Source organism: Aethalodelphis obliquidens, unplaced genomic scaffold (assembly GCF_003676395.1).
Source record: "Aethalodelphis obliquidens isolate GAN/ISIS:26980383/991018 unplaced genomic scaffold, ASM367639v1 scaffold5, whole genome shotgun sequence".
In the NCBI taxonomy this organism is placed as follows: domain Eukaryota; kingdom Metazoa; phylum Chordata; class Mammalia; order Artiodactyla; family Delphinidae; genus Aethalodelphis; species Aethalodelphis obliquidens.
This window is the reverse complement of record NW_020837949.1, coordinates 17022127-17042145: the sequence shown is the minus strand read 5'-3', so window position 1 is coordinate 17042145 and position 20019 is coordinate 17022127. Positions and strand designations below refer to the sequence as shown.

Below are 20019 nucleotides of genomic sequence, written 5' to 3'. Positions count from 1 at the left end.
TGTGTGTGTGTGTGTGTGTGTGTGTGTGTGTGTGTGTGTGTGTGTGTATGGGTTTATTTCTGGATTCTCTATTCCATTGATCTATGTACCTGTTTTCACATCAATACTATACTGTTTTGATTCCTACATATTTGTAATATCATTTGGAATCAGGAAATGTGATGCTGCTAGCTTTGTCTCTTTTCTCAGGATTCCTTTGGCTATTCAGGATCTGCTGTGGTTCCATAAAAATTTTAGCATTGTTTAATCTAGTTCTGTGAAAAATGCCATTGGAATTTTGATGGAAACTGCATTAAAGCTTGCTTTGGGCAATCTGGACATTTTAACAATATTGATGCTGCCAATCCATGAGCACAGAGTATCTTTCCATTTATTAGTGTCTTTAATATATTTCATCAATGTTGTACAGTTGTCAGCATAAGAGTCTTTTGCCTCCTTGGCTAAATTTCTTTCTAGGTATTTTATTCTTTTTGACGCAATTTTACGTAGAATTAAAAAAAATTCTCTTCTAATTTGTTATTAGTGTATAGAAACACAACTGATTTTTGTATATTGATTTTGTATCCTGCAAGTTTACTGAATTAGTTGAACAGTTCTAACAGTTTTTTTTTTTTTTTTTTTTGCTGTATGCGAGCCTCTCTGTTGTGGCCTCTCCCATTGCGGAGCACAGGCTCCGGACACGCAGGCTCAGCAGCCATGGCTCATGGGCCCAGCCGCTCTGTGGCATGTGGGATCTTCCCAGACCTGGGCACGAACCCATGTCCCCTGCATTGGCAGGCGGACTCTCAACCACTGCACTACCAGGGAAGCCCCTAACAGTTTTTTAGTGGAGTCTTGAGGGTTTTCTATATGGAGTATCCTGTCACCTGCAAACAGAGAACATTTTACTTCTTCCCTTCTAACTTGGATGCTTTTTATTTCTTTTCTTGCCTAACTGCTCTGGCTAGGGACTTCCAGTACTATGTTAAATAAGTGGTGAGAGTGGGCAACCTCATCTTGTTCATTATGTTAGGGGAAAAACTTTCCGTTTTTCACTGTTGATTATGATGTATAGCTTGTGGCCATAATATGGCCTTCATTATGCCGAGGCATGTTCCCTCTACAGCCACTTTGTTGAGTGTTTTTATTATGAATGAACGTTAAATTATGTCAAATGCTTTTTCTGCATCTACTGAGATGATCATATGATTTTTATCCTTCATTTTGTTATTGTGGTGTTCACACTGATTGATCTGCAGATGCTGAATCATCCTGTGTCCCCAGAATAAATCCCAGTTGATCATGGAGTATGATCCGTTTAATGTATTGCTGAATTTGATTTGCTAACATATTGTTGAGGACTTTTGCATCTATGTTCATCAGGGATATTGGTCTGCAATTTTCTTGTGGCATCCTTGTCTGGTTTTGGTATAGGGGTAATGCTGGCCTTGTAAAATGAGTTTGGAAGCGGTCCCATCTGTACTGATGTTTTTGGGAAGACTTTGAGAAGGACTGGTATTAATTCTTCATTAAATGTTTGGTAGAACTCACCAGTAAAGCGATCTGGTCCTGGATATTGATAGACTTTTACAGTTAAAATATATAAACAGTGCTTAAATTACTTCTGGGTAAACGCTGCTCACTGTGGCACCTAGCAGACAACTATGATCAGTTTTATTTCTATTGTTCCAAAATCAAAACCCTGTGCAACTCTCCCAAGTGACAGAATCGGGAGATCCACACCCAAGTTTTCCCCACTCCTGTTCATTCATTTACAAATAACAACTTTTGACCCAATTTGTTATGGTTTGGCTAAACTGCTATAACAAAGAGAGGCTAAAACACAATGTATTAAACTAAGTTAATTTATTTCTCTCTCATAATACAGTCTACTGCTAAGTGTGCTCACCTCCACATGTGCTTCCAGCCTGCTGGATGTGGGGGTGAAAGTCCCCAGTAAGTGGCTTCACATTTTAGGAGATGATCTAGAAGTGGCACACATCATTTGTGCACATCCCATCAGCCCAAACTTAGACACAAAGTCATATCCACTGCAAGGCAAACTGAGATACAAGGACTAGCTAGGCTGCAATGTATGCACCCAGTTAAAACCTGGGGTTCCCCTTCTAAAAGAAAGAGTAAAAAATGGACACAGAAGGCAATTTATAGTCTAATCTATGCTGTCCTGAAAATGCTTTAGAATATTATCTCCAAGTTCTGTCTGTCTAGCCTGCCTCTCCTTCCTGCACCCACTACTTCCACTCCACCCTCCTCCCCTTTACTTTCTCTCTGCTTTGTTTAAATGCTGGATTCTCCATGGTTCTGGTCTTTGGCACTCTTCGCTTTTTGCCTGATCTCATCCATGTTACAATTTAAGTTCCAACCTTTATACTCATTTTGAATATCTACCCTGATCTTTAAACCCATATATATATAAACACATATACATGCCACTGAGACTTATCTACTTTAAGTCCCAGAAATACCGCAAACTCTACGATTCCTAAAGTGAATCCATGATCTTTTCCTACAAACTTGTTTCTTTTTCTGCAGTATTCACTATCATGGTAAGAACCACCTTCCAGGAACTGTGGAGACACTATGCAGTTCTTCTTGTTTACTTCACATGTTATCAGTCACCAAATCTTTAGACCATAATGTTCCTAACATTTTCCACCTGTCCTTGCTACCACTACTTTCTTAGTTCAAGATTTTCATATGAAAATTCTAATGCAAGCTAGCCTCATCCACTGGAGGGCAGAGAGCAGAAGCAAGAAGAACTGCAATTCTGCAGCCTGTAGAATGAAAACCACATTAACAGGAAGACAGACAAAATGAAAAGGCAGAGGACTATGTACCAGATGAAGGAACAAGATAAAACCCCAGAAAAGCAACTAAAAGAAGTGGAGATAGATAGGCAACCTTCCAGAAAAAGAATTCAGAATAATGGTAGTGAATATGATCCAGGACCTCGGAAAAAGAACGGAGGCAAAGACTGAGAAGATGCAAGAAATGTTTAACAAAGACCTAGAAGAATTAAAGAACAAACAAACAGAGATGAGCAATACAATAAATGAAAAATACACTAGAAGGAATCAATAGCAGAATAACTGAGGCAGAAGAACGGATAAGTGACCTGGAAGACGGAATGGTGGAATTCACTGACATGGAACAGAATAAAGAAAAAAGAGTGAAAAGAAATGAAGACAGCCTAAGAGACCTCTGGGACAACATTAAACACAACAACATTCGCATTATAGGGGTCCCAGAAGGAGAAGAAAGAGAGGAAGGACCAGAGAAAATAGCTGAAGAGATTATAGTTGAAAACTTCCCTAACATAGGAAAGGAAATAGCCACCCAAGTCCAGAAAGCACAGAGTCCCAGTCAGGATAAACCCAAGGAGAAACACACTGAGACACAGAGTAATCAAATTGACGAAAATTAAAGACAAAGAAAAATTATTAAAAGCAACAAAGGGAAAACGACAAATAACATACAAGGGAACTCCCATAAGGTTAACAGCTGATTTCTCAGCAGAAACTCTACAAGCCAGAAGGGAGTGGCATGATACACTTAAAGTGATGAAAGGGAAGAACCTACAACCAAGATTACTCTACCCTGCCAGGATCTCATTCAGATCCGACGGAGAAATCAAAAGCTTTACAGACAAGCAAAAGCTAAGAGAATTCAGCACCACCAAATCAGCTCTACAATAAAGGCTAAAGGAACTTCTCTAAGTGGGAAACACAAGAGAAGGACCTACAAAAACAAACCCAAAACAATTAAGAAAATGGTAATAGCAACATACATATCAATAATTATTTTAAATGTGAATGGATTAAATGCTCCAACCAAAGGCACAGGCTTGCTGAATGAATACAAAAACAAGACCCATATACATGCTGTCTACAAGAGACCCACTTCAGACCTAGGGACACATACAGACTGAAAGTGAGGGGATGGAAAAAGATATTCCATGCAAATGGAAAGTGAAAGAAAGCTGGAGTAGCAATACTCATATCGGATAAAATAGACTTTAAAATAATGTTACAAGAGACAAGGAAGGATACTACATAATGATCAAGGGATCAATCCAAGAAGAAGATATAACAATTATAAATATATATGCACCTCATAGGAGCACCTCAATACGTACGGCAAATGCTAACAGCTATAAAAGAGGAAATCGACAGTAACACAATAACACAATAATAGTGGGGGACTTTAACACCTCACTTACACCAATGGACAGATCATCCAAACAGAAAGTTAATAAGGAAACACAAGCTTTAAATAACACAATAGACCAGATTTAATTGATATTTATAGGACATTCCATTAGAAAACAGCAGATTATACTTTCTTCTCAAGTGCACATGGAACATTCTCTAGGCTAGATCACATCTTGGGTCACAAATCAAGCCTCGGAAAATTTTAAAAATGGCAATCGTATCAAGCATCTTTTCTGACCACAATGCTATGAGACTGGAAAGCAATTACAGGGAAAAAAAAAAACTAAAAAACCACGAATACATGGAGGCTAAACGGTGCACTACTAAATAACCAAGAGATCACTGAAGAAATCAAAGAAGAAATAAAAAAATACACAGAAACAAATGACAACAAAAACACAATGACCCAAACCCTCTGGGACACAGCAAAAGCAGTTCTAAGAAGGAAGTTTATAGCAATACAATCTCACCTCAAGAAGCAAGAAAAATCTCAAAACAATCTAACACGACACCTAAAGCAACTAGAGAAAGAAGAACAAAGAAAACCCAGTCAGTACAAGGAAAGACATCATAAAGATCAGAGCAGAAATAAATGAAATAGAAATGAAGAAAACAATAGCAAAAATCAATAAAACTACTAAAAGCTGTTTCTTTGAAAGCTGGTTCTTTCTTGCCTCTGCAACCTTCTCACATTGCTGCTTCTGCTTGGAAGGTACTCCAGTTCTCTATTAGATTCTTGGACACTGAGTTGCTAAGATTCAACTCAAGTGTCAACTGCTTTTTGAAGTTACATTTGTGGTACCTAAAGTTGTAATGACATCCTTATTTATAACATACTATGCCCTTGACTCCCAGGACCACACGTGACCTCTTCTTCCTTTAGGTGTCTGCTGTTACATAAACTCCTGTCACAGCAATCACAACACTCTGTGCACTTGTTTTGCATTTTACTAAATATGGTGACAGCAGTAACCATGTTTATCAGTCTCTGAAATCACAAGGCCTTGCAGTGTCAATAACAGGCTATCAAATGATATTAGAAAAATTAAATGTTTTTTAAAATTAATTGATATAGACAGGGACTGTACACATACAATAAAGGACTAGGCTCACCTGCTTATAGTTACAGCGTGATTCTGATTGTGATAGTTTCCTGGAGGAGGAAAAGGTTGCTACAGCCAAGTTAAGTGGCCCAAGTAGAGAGACAGGCCATTTGTCATTTGTCATTCTAGGGAGTAAAAAAGCTTTAAAACCTCACCAGTAATTTCTTCATTTTCAAAAGTTACCGTTTTAGACAATCAAGTATTATTTGATAGTTAAGTTGTAGAATATGGGGAATGTTTAAAAAAATTCATCATACTATCTCTGCCCTTGAATAGAATAGTTTACAATGTAGCTAGAAAGATAAGATATACTGGCATGAAACAAGAGTGCATCTTTATCTACTTCTTACTTCAGACAGCTCAGTTCTGCTTTATACCACCAGGTTTTTTTGTGTGTTTTTTAAAAAATTACCACCAGTTCTTAATCTGGACAAATAGGCCAGAAAACTGGATTAGTAACATTTTAAGAATGAAACTCTTAAACTTGTACTCAGGTTATCTGACATTATCTTGACAGAAGGCTTTCGTGGCAAAGATGATAATTATAATTATACTAATCAATTGTTAAAACACTACGCAGCTTTGTTTCAGTGCAAAATTTATCAAATCAATTAAAAAATTAGCATTTAGATACACACATGACATCTTGGCGGACATTTCTGTATTATGTTGCTAGATACTGTTTCACAACCTTGGAATATAACCACTATCTCAGAAATAAAAATTTAGCAACCACGGTTTGGTATATTCAACTCACTTTTGGAAAGAAAGTGGGTTAGAATCAAGTACAAAAGGAATGCCTGAATAAATATATCTGATATTAAATGTCCCAACAAGGACTCTTAAAATGTAAAGGAACAAAGCAATTCTTTGTGCTCTCCCTTTAACCACTTGATTAACTCTTATTCAATTGTTTCCGTGAAGCCCTTCTGGAGTTTCCAGGACAGCTGGCTCCCTCTCTTCCTGTATGCCCCCTGGCACGTTGCTGATCATACTTCAAGGTGTATACTGGGTTGGTCAAAAAGTTTGTTCGGTTTTAAGTAAAAATAAAAGACACATTTTTCATTTTCACCAAGAACTTTATTGAATGGATTCATTAACCAAATGAACTTTTTGGCCAACCCAGTACTACAGCTTGGCTCATCCAAAGTCTAGCGCAAACCCCTTTTTTCTGTGCTTTCTTCTCCTATAGAGGCTGAAAAGGCACTGAATCCCCAGACTCCCTTAAAGCTACAGGTGGCCATCTGGCACAAAGCTGGCATCTCGTGGATAGCTTTCCTTTTCCAATAAAGCCTCAGGGAGGAGAGTGTCCTTAACTGTTTCCCTTCTCCCTGCCCAAAACAGACACAATGCCTGGAGGTTCAGCAGTCATCTTGCAACCGTAAGGAGTGGGGAAGACAGGGGAGAAGAGAGTGTGGGGTACTGAGGACAAGTGGAGCCAGCTACTCAGCCCTGGACTGCTTACCTTCAGGCATTTCATTAAGAGCCACTTGTTTTTTTCCTAAGTTGAGATATAATTGACATAGACCATTATATTAGTTTTAGTTGTACAACATGACGATATGATATATGTAGATATTGCAAAATTTACCACAATAAGGTTAGTTAACACCCATCACTGTAGAGTTACGATTTTTTTTTCCTTCTGATGAGAGCTTTTAAGCCTTACTGTCTTCACAGCTTTCAGGTATATAATACAGTACTAAGGATAGCTATCGTGCCGTTGTTGCATCCCCAGGACTGACTTACTGATAATTCTAGGCCTCTAACCTTTTGACCCCACACACCCTCCACCCAGCCGCCTGCCTCTGGCAACCATCAATCTAATCTGTTCTCTGTATCTGAGTTTGTTTCGTTTTTGTTGTAGATTCTATATATAAGTGAGATCATACAGTATTTTTCTCTGTCTGACGTATTTCATTTAGCGTAATGCCTTCAAGGTCCATCCATGTTGTCACCTAGAGATTATCATACTAAGTGAAGTCAAAGACAAATTTATGGTTTCACTTTTATGTGGAATCTAAAAAACAGTACAAATGAACTTATTTACAAAGCAGAAACAGACTCACAGACTTAGAAAACAAACTTATGGTTACCAAAGGGGAAGGGTGAGGAGGGATAAATTGGGAGTATGGGATTAACAGATGCACCTACCATATATAAAATAGATAAATAACAAGGATGTATGTATAGAACAGGGAACTATATTCAATATCTTGTAAGGGAAAAGAATTTCTAAAAGTATATAGATATACACACACATATATATGTATAACCAGATCACTTTGCTGTACACCTGAAACTAACACAATATTGTAAATCAACTATACTTCAATTTAAAAAAATTGTGAATCACTATATTGTACATCTGTAACTTATATAATATTGTACATCAACTATACTTCAAGATAAGAAAAAGCAGGTGGTGTGGTTCAAGGACATACTGAACCTGGCCACCCAATTTTACCACAAATTAGCTGTGTAACTTTAGGCAAGTCCCTTAACCTTTCTGTGCTACTTTCTGCAAATAAAATGGTAAACCTAACATGATTTCGGCAGTAACTCCTAGATCAAAAATTCTCTTAATCTCTCTTAAAAATAAGAACTAATTATACAATGGAATATTATTCAGCCACAAAAAAGAAGAGCCACTTTCTTGTTTAAATCTCTGTAGTAGGAGTTTTTGTTACAGTTGAACCCTACTTCCCTTACAGCACTTGTCATAGTCCTTTATTATCTGTTAACTGTGCTTCACTGGATATGAAACCATAGAACCAGGTGTTAAATCTTGCTTTTCTAACTTCAATGCCATGCTCCTCATCTGCACCCCCTCTGCCTCTCTAAACAACATGCTAACCATGCAACAGGGAATGACATGTATTCTACATTTCTCTTCATTTTATTTCTCCTTTGGAGACAGTGACTACAGTTCATTTTCAGTTGCATATATAATGGTCTTAGATTTGTTCTTATGTTACCCCTTGTGAAAATATGATTTTTAACATCTCCACTGTAGTCATATCTAGCAAAAACAGAAAGGTCATTTCAAGGTTTCAGAGAGAAATTCATCATGGAAATATAAGGGATGGGAGAAAGTATAAATGAGCCTTCAAATTACTTCTCTCCAAAGACATTCAGATAGTGAGCCAATATATTACCTATGATGTGGTACACTGTAAGTTTTGGATGAAAAGTGTGTTTATATTTGAAACAGTCATTTTCATAAAACTTGCTTTTCAGGGAACCCTCATTCTTGCAGCAAGTCTTCCCTTTTCTGAGAAATACATCGAAGTCATCTGCATCAATCCTAACTGGTCTTAGTATTTACTGAGAATTTATGATGAGCTCAGTATTGCCGTCAATGACTTGCATACAGTGTCTCTTCTAACTACTTGGCTACACTGAGAGGCAGTGTAATGTAGTGGTTACAGACACAAGCTCTGGAGCCAAAGTGATGGGGTTTGAATCCTAACTCTCCTCCTATTGAGCTGTGTGATCCTGGGAAAGCTTCCTAATGCCCTGGGCCTCAGTTTCCCCAATGGTAAAATGGGGGATAAAAATCGTACCTACTTCATAGGATTACTGTGATGATTAAGTGAATTAATATATGTAAAGCACTTAAATGACATTTCCTATGTATAAGTACTATTTTAACTATGAGCTAATTTACGTGCTCATCAACTCTATGTGATGAGTACTGGCCCCATGGTGCAGAAGAGGATGCTTAGACTGAGATGATAAGGAATTTATTCAAAGCGCCAAAGGTATTAGGAAGGAGAACTCAGAACCAAACTTGGGGGTGTGTGATGTCACAACACACAGTTTATGTCACTAACAGAAACTATCTAAAATAATGATGCACTCCAGTCTAAAAGAGCTAAATAGGTAAAAAAACAATGAGCTTACAATGGGCATACTTGTGGATGAGATTTGTGAGATATATCAAAACAGCACAACAACTGGTTTCTTCAGTTATTTAGGGGGGTAAGTTTTCTAGCTGTATCAATTCTGCTAGTCCTTCTCTAACAGTTTCTTAAACTAAGGCAATTCAGAAAGGCATTGCTCAGTTCTTTGCAGGTCATCTGTCCTAAAGTTTTTTTGAAACCAAACCTGCCCATGTTATATGGAGAACTCTGGGGATTCCAAGTAATCATAAAATGTGTGCTTGAGAATGTGTGAAACTGTTTAGATTTTACTGGGAGTGGAACAGTGAGTAATTTGAGTAAAAAAATGTTTCTACCTACCAGCACACCTACTTATTTAGGCTGAAAGGGTTGACTTCTAAGTCCTTATATCTTACGCACTTGATTCTCAATTCGAGCAGCAAAATCTGTACCGCAGATCCTTCTTGAGGATTTGACAATGCTGGTATTTGAGAGGGGTATTCAAATTTTATTAACTGGCCGCTTGATTTTTTAAAATACAGCATGGAAAATACATGGGGCAAAATCATCAATGTTATCAGATAAGGTGGTTTTCTGTATTTTCTTAACAGACTGATTTTTAGTACTTTTTCTTCTCTACAGCAATTGTACGTAAGACGTTAATCATTTTGACTTTCTTTTTATAAAAGGAAGGTTGTTGAGTAAATCTTTGTTTCTCACTCATTTGTCCCACACAGTGAATGTACAGAGTGGTCTGAAACAGCTGTGCGTCACTAACATCAGAGTTGCACAAGCATCAGTGGTTACATATTTCCGTTGTAAGGTTACAGCAGATATCCTAAGGAGGTAAATTCTTTTTTTTTTTTTTAACATCTTTATTGGGGTATAATTGCTTTACAATGGTGTGTTAGTTTCTGCTTTATAACAAAGTGAATCAGTCATACATAAACATATGTTCCCATATGTCTTCCCTCTTGCGTCTCCCTCCCTCCCACCCTCCCTATCCCACCCCTCCAGGCTGTCACAAAGCACCGAGCTAAGGAGGAAAATTCTTTGACACAGTATGAAGCAGAGAAATGATGGAAAACAAAAAAGCAAAGTTTCTTTTGGACTTTTCTCTCTCAGATATAGCTTCGTATTATCACTAACAACAAATGGGTTTATAATAACAAGTATACTGTCAGTTTGTTTCTGTAATCTAAGAATAAAACAGTAATTATAATGTTTTTAAAACTTTCATTAAATTTTCAGTTCATGAGATCTGTGATTCTCTCATGCTGGGGTAATTTTTCTATTTATTTGTTTAAAAGAATTCTTGTTTTAATAGGAGGTTGACTGGTCATTTTTAATAGCAATATATAGTATATAAAGGACAGAGTATAAACCACACTAGAGTAAATGACTGAAAGCTTACCTGTCTGAATTCTAAATGATAGCGAACTTAAAGGTTAACTTGTATTATCTTTTAAAGATGTTAAGTATTTCCCCTTTCCCCACAATATCCTTCAGTGGATTATTTAGAAAGTTTTCCTTAGAAAATAAGGATACTTCTTAAAATCCTTTATTATCAAAGGGATTACATAGATTATAAAGAATTTTAATAAGTATAAATATTATAGAAATTTGGTATATATTAAATACTATATACTATACTGTTAACGGAAATGTCTAACATGATAGTGTATTAATGCTACAGGTAAACTATTATTTCTCTTAGAGAACTGTTTCTTTACACAGAAACTAGATGATTTCAAATTATATGTAACTGAAAAATAAATGAATTTTGGACTTATGAACGTCCATTGATTATAACATTATAGTTCAAGAGTACCACTTCAAGATTAACTCTCTTCTAAATAATGTGTTCATGCAACGCTGCTATTATTCAGGTATCTGAGATTCTAATCAGGAAGATCAGTTCAGTAATATTTTTATACATCTTTTAAATATCTCTTTTATTCCAAAAATTTCCTGTTAAGATTTTTTTAGGGCAAAGAAGGAGGAACCTTATTCAACTGTATGACAGGTGCTTACACCGTCTGTTTTTGCTTTCATAACATCAGGCTGAAGTCTGTTAGGCTTGGCCTTTTTAATGACTGCTGTGCAGCTGCCACTTCTTCTGTTTCATACTCTCACTTGGGCTTCTTACTCCCTGGGACCACTCAATTACCCAGGATGCTTCTCGAGCCTGCATTTTTTACCTGCTTCATCAGTTTCCTTTCACCAGTTTTACTAATGTTTCTCATGTACTCTGGATTTGGTGAGAATACCAGGAGTTTTGTTCATTTCCCTTGCTTCTTGTTATTATTTAACAGTTCTATAGTTTTAGCTTAATTAATTAATCTATTTATTGGCTGCATTGGGTCTTCATTGCTGCGCGTGGGCTTTTCTCTAGTTGCGGCGAGTGGGTGCTACTCTTTGTTGCAGTGCAAGGGCTTCTCATTGTGGTGGTTTCTCTTGTTGCAGAGCATGGGCTTCAGTAGTTGTGGCTCGCGGGCTTAGCTGCTCTGTGGCGTGTGGGATCCTCCCAGACCAGGGCTCGAACCCGTGTCCCTTGCATTGGCAGGCGGATTCTTAACCACTGCACCACCAGGGGAGCCTTGTTTTAGCTTATTTTAAATGTTCATGTTTGTTTTGTATTTTAATATTTGTTTAGATTTATTCACATACTGACTTCTTGCGTACCTCCTTCAGTCTTCACCTCTGGGTCTCATTTGTTTCTTCCGGAAAGCACATCCAACTCTTCATTCATCTGTTCCTCAAGGGTACTGACCACTTCTGGGCTTCAAGCTGCCTTGGATCAACTCCTACCTTTCACAACAGTCCTCTCATGCTCGTGTTTGGGAATGTTTTCTTCTTCAACTTCATCCTACCTGCCTTCTGTCTCTCAAGGCTTCATTATAATTTCTTGTCTAATGAACCCTGCTGTCTTATGGTCTAAAACAGATGTTGATTCATTCATTTTAAAAACATCTTTTCTGTCATCAGAGGGCAAAAAGGAGATACCATGGCATGTGCTCAGACCTCAGGCTTCAAGTGGAAGTCCCACAAGTGTTGATCGCTACATTTTTTTCATTCATGAATGTATCAATTAAAAATCAGGCCAAATATCTTTTACCTGTGGAAATATACATAATCATTTCTCATAGCTATCCCTGACAGTAAGTCTGAAAGCCACTCTCAAGTAGTAGAAAGAACATGGGTTTTTGAGTCATATAACTTGGAGCAAATCTTGATTTCATTATATTCTATTAGACTTCAGGTAATTATTTAACCTCCTCAGGACAGATGGTCACCTCATCCATAAAATGGAGATGATTATACTTATGTATTTGGAGATTATATAAACAAAGATTATATTAGATTTCCCACAGATGTTACTTTCCTCTTTTGCTATATGGACAATAAAGAATTAAATGTTTTAAATTTTTACTTGTGTCATAAACTTCATCTTCCATGGCATTAAAGTTTTTTTAAAAAGTCCAGTAAGTAATACAGCATATAGCATAGAGTTTGATTTTATACGTTCTACCATTCTTTTGTTTTCTGTAATTTTTGTTTTTCTCTATTAGTTGTGATCATATTGAGTTTTAAAATTTATTGTTTTGGCTTTTTTCCTATGCTAACGATATACCAGTGGAATAATGTAGTCGACCCTTGAACAGCGTGGTGGGGGGAGGTTAAGGGCGCTGACCCTCTCTGCAGTTGAAAATCCACTTGTAACTTACAGTCGGCCTTTCATATCTGCAGTTCCTCCACATTTGTGGATTCAACCAACCATGCATCGTGCAGTATATGCAGCATTTACTACTGAATAAAATCTGTGTGTAAGTGGACTGGTTCAATACAAACCTTTGCTGTTCACGGATCAGTTGTACATTAGAGATGTCAATGAATGTGGAAAACTTCTAAACTACATACTTTTAAAATGAATTAATAGTAATTGATAAAGATTCTACTTTTGATAAGACAGAATAAACCAGATTTCATAATACAAACATTGACTGCACTTTAAAAAAGTGCACTGGAATAGCCTTATTTTAGCAATTAAGGATTTTTTAAAGAGCACAGTTTCCCCCCTCAAAAATTTGGTTAACAGAACTATAGGGTACACATTAAAGGAGCTTATGCAAAAATAAAATTGAAGTAATTAATTTTGAAAAAAGAACTAAATTTTATGTTGCTTTCAAAAAGGTAAAAAAAAACCTTTCATCTAAAATCAATAACAGCTCTACATGGTTACAAATGGTCTGCCATCAATACAGCCGTCTCTGAATGTCACTTGTTTAGCTACAAAAATTAAGGCTCAGACACAAATGAAAGAATATTATGGGCACAAGTAAAATTAAAAAACTACTTAAAAGTCAGGAAACTCAACTTATAACCAGTAATTCAGCAACACAGCACATATTTATAAAGACCCTTCTGGGATAACATATCAGGGGCCTAATGTACATTCAAATCAAGCCAGCTTTTCATGAACTTATTTAATGTAGAAGATTCTTTCTTAACAGTGGAATCTTATAGCCACAAGGTCTTGGTCACCTAGAGCATCATGTTTTGGGAATAAGAAATATGGAACAATGGTTTTGGCTCTCTCTATCATAAGAATAATTACATCTTGTTCTGTTTGTCCTAGGAGGAAAGAGAAGCTTATCACAAAGAAATACAGTTCTGATCTACAGTTTGAGATCTGGCTAGGAGGGAGGAGCTTGCTTAGGGGCATTTCATTTAGTAAATGACCAGAGCCCTAAGCTAAAAAGGATCCCATGGAGTTTTTTATTTTCAGAGAAGAAAACCCTTGGCTAGATAGAAAAGGTCAGGGAAAGAGGGAGAAAGAAGGGGAAGGAAAGAACCATTCATTTCTTGTTTGTTTTAATTCCGACTTATGAATTTATTAATTTGTAACTGATATAGCTGACATATAATACTATTAGTTTAAGGTATACAACATAATGATTTGATATGTTTATATACTGTGAAATGATTACCACAATAAGTTTAATTAATATCACTTCACATAGTTTAAAAATTGTTTTCCTTTGATGAGAACTTTAAAGGTCTACCCTATTAGCAACTTTCAAATATATCAATAATACAGTATTAACTGTTTCTTTTGCTCTACACTTAGCAGATAGATTGAGGCCAAGGGAATTAAGTTAACACTGAGGACGAGCTGAGAAATATCCAAAAAAGAAGTCAGATGCTGGTCACGTGACTTATGCCCATGGACAAGCTGTGCCTCGACTGTAGACCTATGTGAGTCAACACGATCTCTTTAATGCTTAAGCCTGTCTGAGCCGGGTTTAGTTACTTGCAATACAGGGTCCTAACCAACAAAATATTGAAATTATAAAAATCTTTCATGAAATGTAAATTTATATCTGTAGCCTTCGACAACGAGTTTTTAACATAATATGCAAAAATACTCCCCCAGGGATGAAATTATCCAGTAGTTTTCAAAGGTACTTTTTAATCTTTTCATGGGTGTTGTGGAGGAATAGACAGTAAGGAGAAAGACAGTGGCTGGAAATCTCTGTGAGTACATCCTACCACAGATTCTGGATCCATTACAGTGGCAAAGAATAATATCCCCCTTTATTTTGGCTTTTCATATCAGTACGGTGTATAATATGGAAAAACTCCTGTTGCCATATGCCAAAACCTCCCAACCCCTCCCCCGCCCCAAACTTTCAAAACCACCACCACCACACATTTAAAGGAATCCGGTAGTTGTGTTTGACATGAAGGTATGGGTAAACCCCCTAGTTTTAGAGGACCTGAATTAACTGCTTTCAGACAGTATCTTTGAAAAGTTGTCAATGAAGTGTTGAGACAAATGTGCTACTTTCTCAATGTTCTCCAAATCTTACTGAAGTTCATTCTATGAAGCATAAAATCCTCTTTAGTCTTAGAGGTAATAAAAGCTACTATTTATTGAGTACTTATTATGTGTCAGATACTGTGGCAAAATGCTTCATATACATTTACTCATTTAATTTCTAATTCTTTCTTCTTTTAGCAGGGCTTATTTTTTAAAATTCCAAATGAAATGTTATGAACAGCACTTTCCAGAGTATGGCCATGAAATGATAACCTTGGGATTGATACTGGTGCCTTATTTTATGAAGATTTCTTGTCTTCCAAGATTTGCAGGTCCCATCTTATACACCTAGAATGGTTGCAACTGACTGGTTAATTTCTGAGGCTGGACGTTGAACTTCATCTAAGAGCTTGTAATAGCAAAGGTAAAACACTGGAAAACTACAAATTTACCATGATCTCAATCACATCAAGAAACCAGATGACTTGGAGAGCCCTTACAGCAATCTGCCTCTAATAATCTTGCTCAGTACGTACTACAGAAAATGAAGTTTATACAAATTTCAAACCAGCGTTACTCAAAGCGTGGTATGTGAATATGGTACCAGTCTGCAAACTGTTACTAGCATGGGACAACATTTTCTATATTACTGATTATTAACTACAATGCCTAGTTTGGCTAACTTTTTTTAAATAGCAAGATATTCTTGATGAAGGAGACTGTGTTGACTTATTTTCTAGCCCAACCTCTTTACCCACCATGAACTGGTAACAAACAGCTTGTGGACCAGCTGTTTTGAGCAACACTGCTCTAGACCTCAATTTTGGATATTACCTGTAGTTTTTCTGTCCCTGATGCCACACAAAATTTAAGTAAATTAACAACCAAATACTTAGCTTAAACAGTTACATAGTAATGGAAAAAGCAATAAAAATCAGCAATTGACCTCACCTTTGACAGAAGCAATTTCACACAGGAAACATGACCTTCATAGACGGCAGACAGAAGAGGTGTAATATGATGTTTATCTGGAGCCTATGAAATAATAAAGATATAGATCACCTCATCCATTTTTCATTTATTCCTTCCTTCTAGATCTAATTAGGGAATGCTCATAAATATTTCAAAATCAGTGTTTACCCATTTTTAGCCTCTTAGGAGCTGCTAGAGGCCCAAGCCCACACGCAGTTTCTCCTTGGGAGTCAGCCTAGTGAAACAGATGGAGCAGGGCTTTGACCCCATCTCAAATCTGGGCTCTGCCACTTACTGCATGACTAATTACTTAACCTCTCTGAGCCTCAACTCCGCATTACTGTAGACGTGCCAATGTGGTGCAGGAAGGGAATCTCGAGAGGGGTGGAACATAGCCAATGAAGAGGTAAAAAGATTGCCACAATTGGGCCACGTGACATGGTATCCCCTGAGATGTGAAAAGTTCATCTCACTTGCTGTCATGGTTACTTAAACATTTTTCTAAAACTCTGAAATGCAACAGCTACAAAAGGCAAGAGTCAAGAGACGACTGATGTCTGACTTTTGTCCAAAAATCCAGTTTAGATTTCTCATGACTGCAGAGCCCTATGCTCCATTGGGTGATAGCTATTTGCCACCTACAGATAGTGCTAACTCTCACATTGCTTTAGAACTTGAAAAGGAAACATCTACCCCCCAGTTTTATCAGTTAAAAAAAAAATCAATTTGTTCTGCTTATTTTAAAAAAAATCACAACTATGTATTTCTAAGTTACAGAAATTTGGTATAATTTCAGACTATATTCTTACTTCATATGAGGTTTCCACCAGTAACTATTTTATAAATCTACAGAAAACAATTACCCAAAAGCATACAAGAATTTTTTCTAGAATGACAATGTTCTTTACATACATTAATATCTGCTCCTTTCAGCAGCAGAAATTCCAGGATTTCAAGCTGCCCACAATCTGCTGCATAATGAAGAGGCTTCCTTCCACCTTCTAGTGTCCGGTTGACGTCTTCTCCCTTATAAAAGAAGCCAAATGAAAACAATATTCATAAGGATGGTAGACTGAAGAAGGGAACTGAGGCACCTGCTATTTTTACTTTCTTAAAGCTGCAAGGGTTTCATGAAAGAATTACATTTCTTGCAAAGTGAAATAAGTAACCAAGAACTTTAAATTCTGTACAAATAGCACACAGCATGACAGCAATTCAAATCATGATTAGTCAAGCTGAAAACAATAAAAAAATGCTAAATGTAATGAAATCTATTATTGTGCTCTATTTCTAAGGAGTTCAATCAGCACGATGTCAAGATGTGGCCACCAAAGGCTGATGAGTTCAAATACTTAGATTTTACACAGATCATATGACATGTATTTTAATACTTCAGAGAAAGCATCACTACTTTGATGGAGGCAGACATCATCATCACAAGGTAATGAGTATTAGCTATTAAGAATTCATTTCATTCATTCAGCATTTAAGCGCTATTGTATGGCCGGCTCTGTGCACACAGGGGACAATAGTGAGCAAAATCAGAAATGGCTGCTGACTGCACGGAGCTTACCATCCAGTGTGGGAGGCAGATTTTAATCAAATCATCACATGACTAAACATAATGACGATAACAATACCTACATCTAATGGAGTTGTGGTGAGGGTTAAACTAAATGATCCATGTAGAGCACTTAAGATATTATAGCTAATATTAATAGAAATATGATTAGCTATTATTATAAGTTACCTATGTACATATGAGATATACTCAAATTCTGAATGAAATCCATTACTCAGTCTTTTCTTTTTAATGTTAAGGGTCACTATAAAGATAATGCATCAGTTTTTCAAACAATGAAGTTATTAAATTCAAACAACAATTTGAAATCTTTAAATATATAGAGGTATTTTTTTTTTTCCGTTAAGGAAAAAGTTTAACTCCAGGGTTTTACATCCTCCAGTAAGTATCAGAGTGAGCTATATTATCTTACTTATTGTTCAAGGGCTGGTACTTAAAAAAAAAAAAAACATTCCAAGAGGTGAGATCACGTGCCTGTCACAACAGTCAGTGGAGGCATCAGAGCTTTAAGTCAGGAAACGAAATTACACAGTGTTCCCGAGTTCCAGGCCAGATGTATATTTCAAATATATTGTCTCTGTGGAGGATCAAGAATTTCATCAAAAATCATTGTCCTCTTTTGAATTAATAATAAAACAACCCTTTTCTGTTAAGAGTACTTGAGTAATTCACAGCAGTAACTTCTAATGGGTTGTTTATTCAAGTCAACATGTGATATTTACAGTAAAATAGGGCCTCTTATAAAGTATATGAATATAGAAGAAAGGTGTATAACATACTTAAGATCAACGAAGGCTGGGTTAGAGCTCCAATTCTACCAGTCAGTTGTAGGACCTTAGACTAGTTACTTTCTAAATCTTTGTTTTCTTATCTGTAAAATGGGACTAAAAATAAACCTCACGGTGGGGGGGGGGTGTTAGTGTATCATCAAATGAGATAATCCATGTAAAGTATCTAACACACTACCTCACAGGGTAATATGTTTAATAGAGGTTAAGTATTATTGCTGTGCATTCCTAATGTTGGTTTATACTGGTTCTAAAAGATTATCCAAAATTAGGTTAATGCAGGTTTCTGCATAATGGCTGAAATACAAAGATATGATTTATTACAATATACTTTATATTCAGAAACAAACTTAAACGTAAGGGTGACTTGGGGTACCACCTTAGTCTTTATTCACAACTGTAGAAATGTGAGGCTTTGAGGCAAAGAGGTACTCCTTCAAATGATTTGGATAAAACTAGTTTTCCTTTCATTATTATTTCTTTTCCATTATTTACATTAACTGGAGAGGATTAACTGGATAGGCCTTTTCAGTGAAACAAAGTAAAGAAATAACTGCAGTAAGTATTCAACAAGATAGCTTTGTCAAAAAGGTATTTTCCTGGGTTTCCCTGGTGGTGCAGTGGTTGAGAGTCTGCCTGCCGATGCGGGGGACACGGGTTCGTGCCCCGGTCGGGGAGGATCCCACATGCCGCGGAGCAGCTGGGCCCGTGAGCCATGGCCGCTGAGCCTGCGCGTCCAGAGCCTGTGCTCCGCGACAGGAGAGGCCACAACGGTGGGAGGCCCGCGTACCGCAGAGAAAATAAAAAGAAAAGATATTTTCCTGAGTCAAAATATGCACTATCTTCCTTCCTTACTTAGTACAAGCATGCAAAATGCATATGAAAAGGAACTGTTGTGAGTTTAAACTTTCTCCTTTATCCCTGCAGATGCTGCTTTACAATTCTTATTTTAGCAGACAAAAGTGACAATACTGGAAAGGCTTTGTAAAGTGAATGACAGGAAAGAAAGGATTTTCTTCTGCAGGCCTTTGCAAAAGCAGTACTTACTGAGAAATTTGTGGTACTAAATGCCTGTATTGGAAAAGTAGAAAGGCCTCAAATTAACGATCTTTGTACTTCTACCTTAAGAAACTAGGGGGAGGGCTTCCCTGGTGGCGCAGTGGTTGAGAGTCCGCCTGCCGATGCAGGGAACACGGGTTCGTGCCCCGGTCTGGGAGGATCCCACATGCTGCGGAGCAGCTGGGCCCGTGAGCCATGGCCACTGAGCCTGCGCGTCTGGAGCCTGTGCTCCGCAACAGGAGAGGCCACAACAGTGAGAGGCCCGTGTACCGCAAAAAAAAAAAAAAAAAGAAAGAAACTAGGGGGAGAAATGACATATGGAAATCTCTGTACCTTGCTCAGTTTTGCTATGAACCTAAAAAATGCTCTAAAAAATTAAATTCAAAATAAGCAGAAATCAATGAAATGAAAACAGGAAAATAATAGAAATCAAAATCTGATTCTCTGAGATCAATACAACTGATAAATCTCTAGCCAGAATGATCAGAAAAAAAAAATGACAGAAAGTGCTAATATTAGACTTCACAGACTATCTTCCCACAAAGAAACTCCCATGCCCCAGGTGGCTACACTGGTAAATTTTTACCAAACATTTA

The 20019-nt window shown here is 37.1% G+C and overlaps 1 protein-coding gene across 2 annotated transcripts in view; it reads right to left on the bottom strand.

The window, feature by feature from the left end:
• Positions 1-20019, bottom strand: part of MTPN (myotrophin) — a 62023-nt gene that overhangs the window by 7935 nt on the left and 34069 nt on the right. For both annotated transcript variants that reach the window (XM_027101804.1, XM_027101805.1), the window contains exons 2-3: positions 16907-17020; positions 15974-16057 (exon numbers count right to left, since the gene is read on the bottom strand). In XM_027101804.1, the coding sequence (XP_026957605.1) occupies positions 15974-16057; positions 16907-17020 (198 nt within the window). The remainder of the gene's footprint in view (positions 1-15973; positions 16058-16906; positions 17021-20019) is intronic.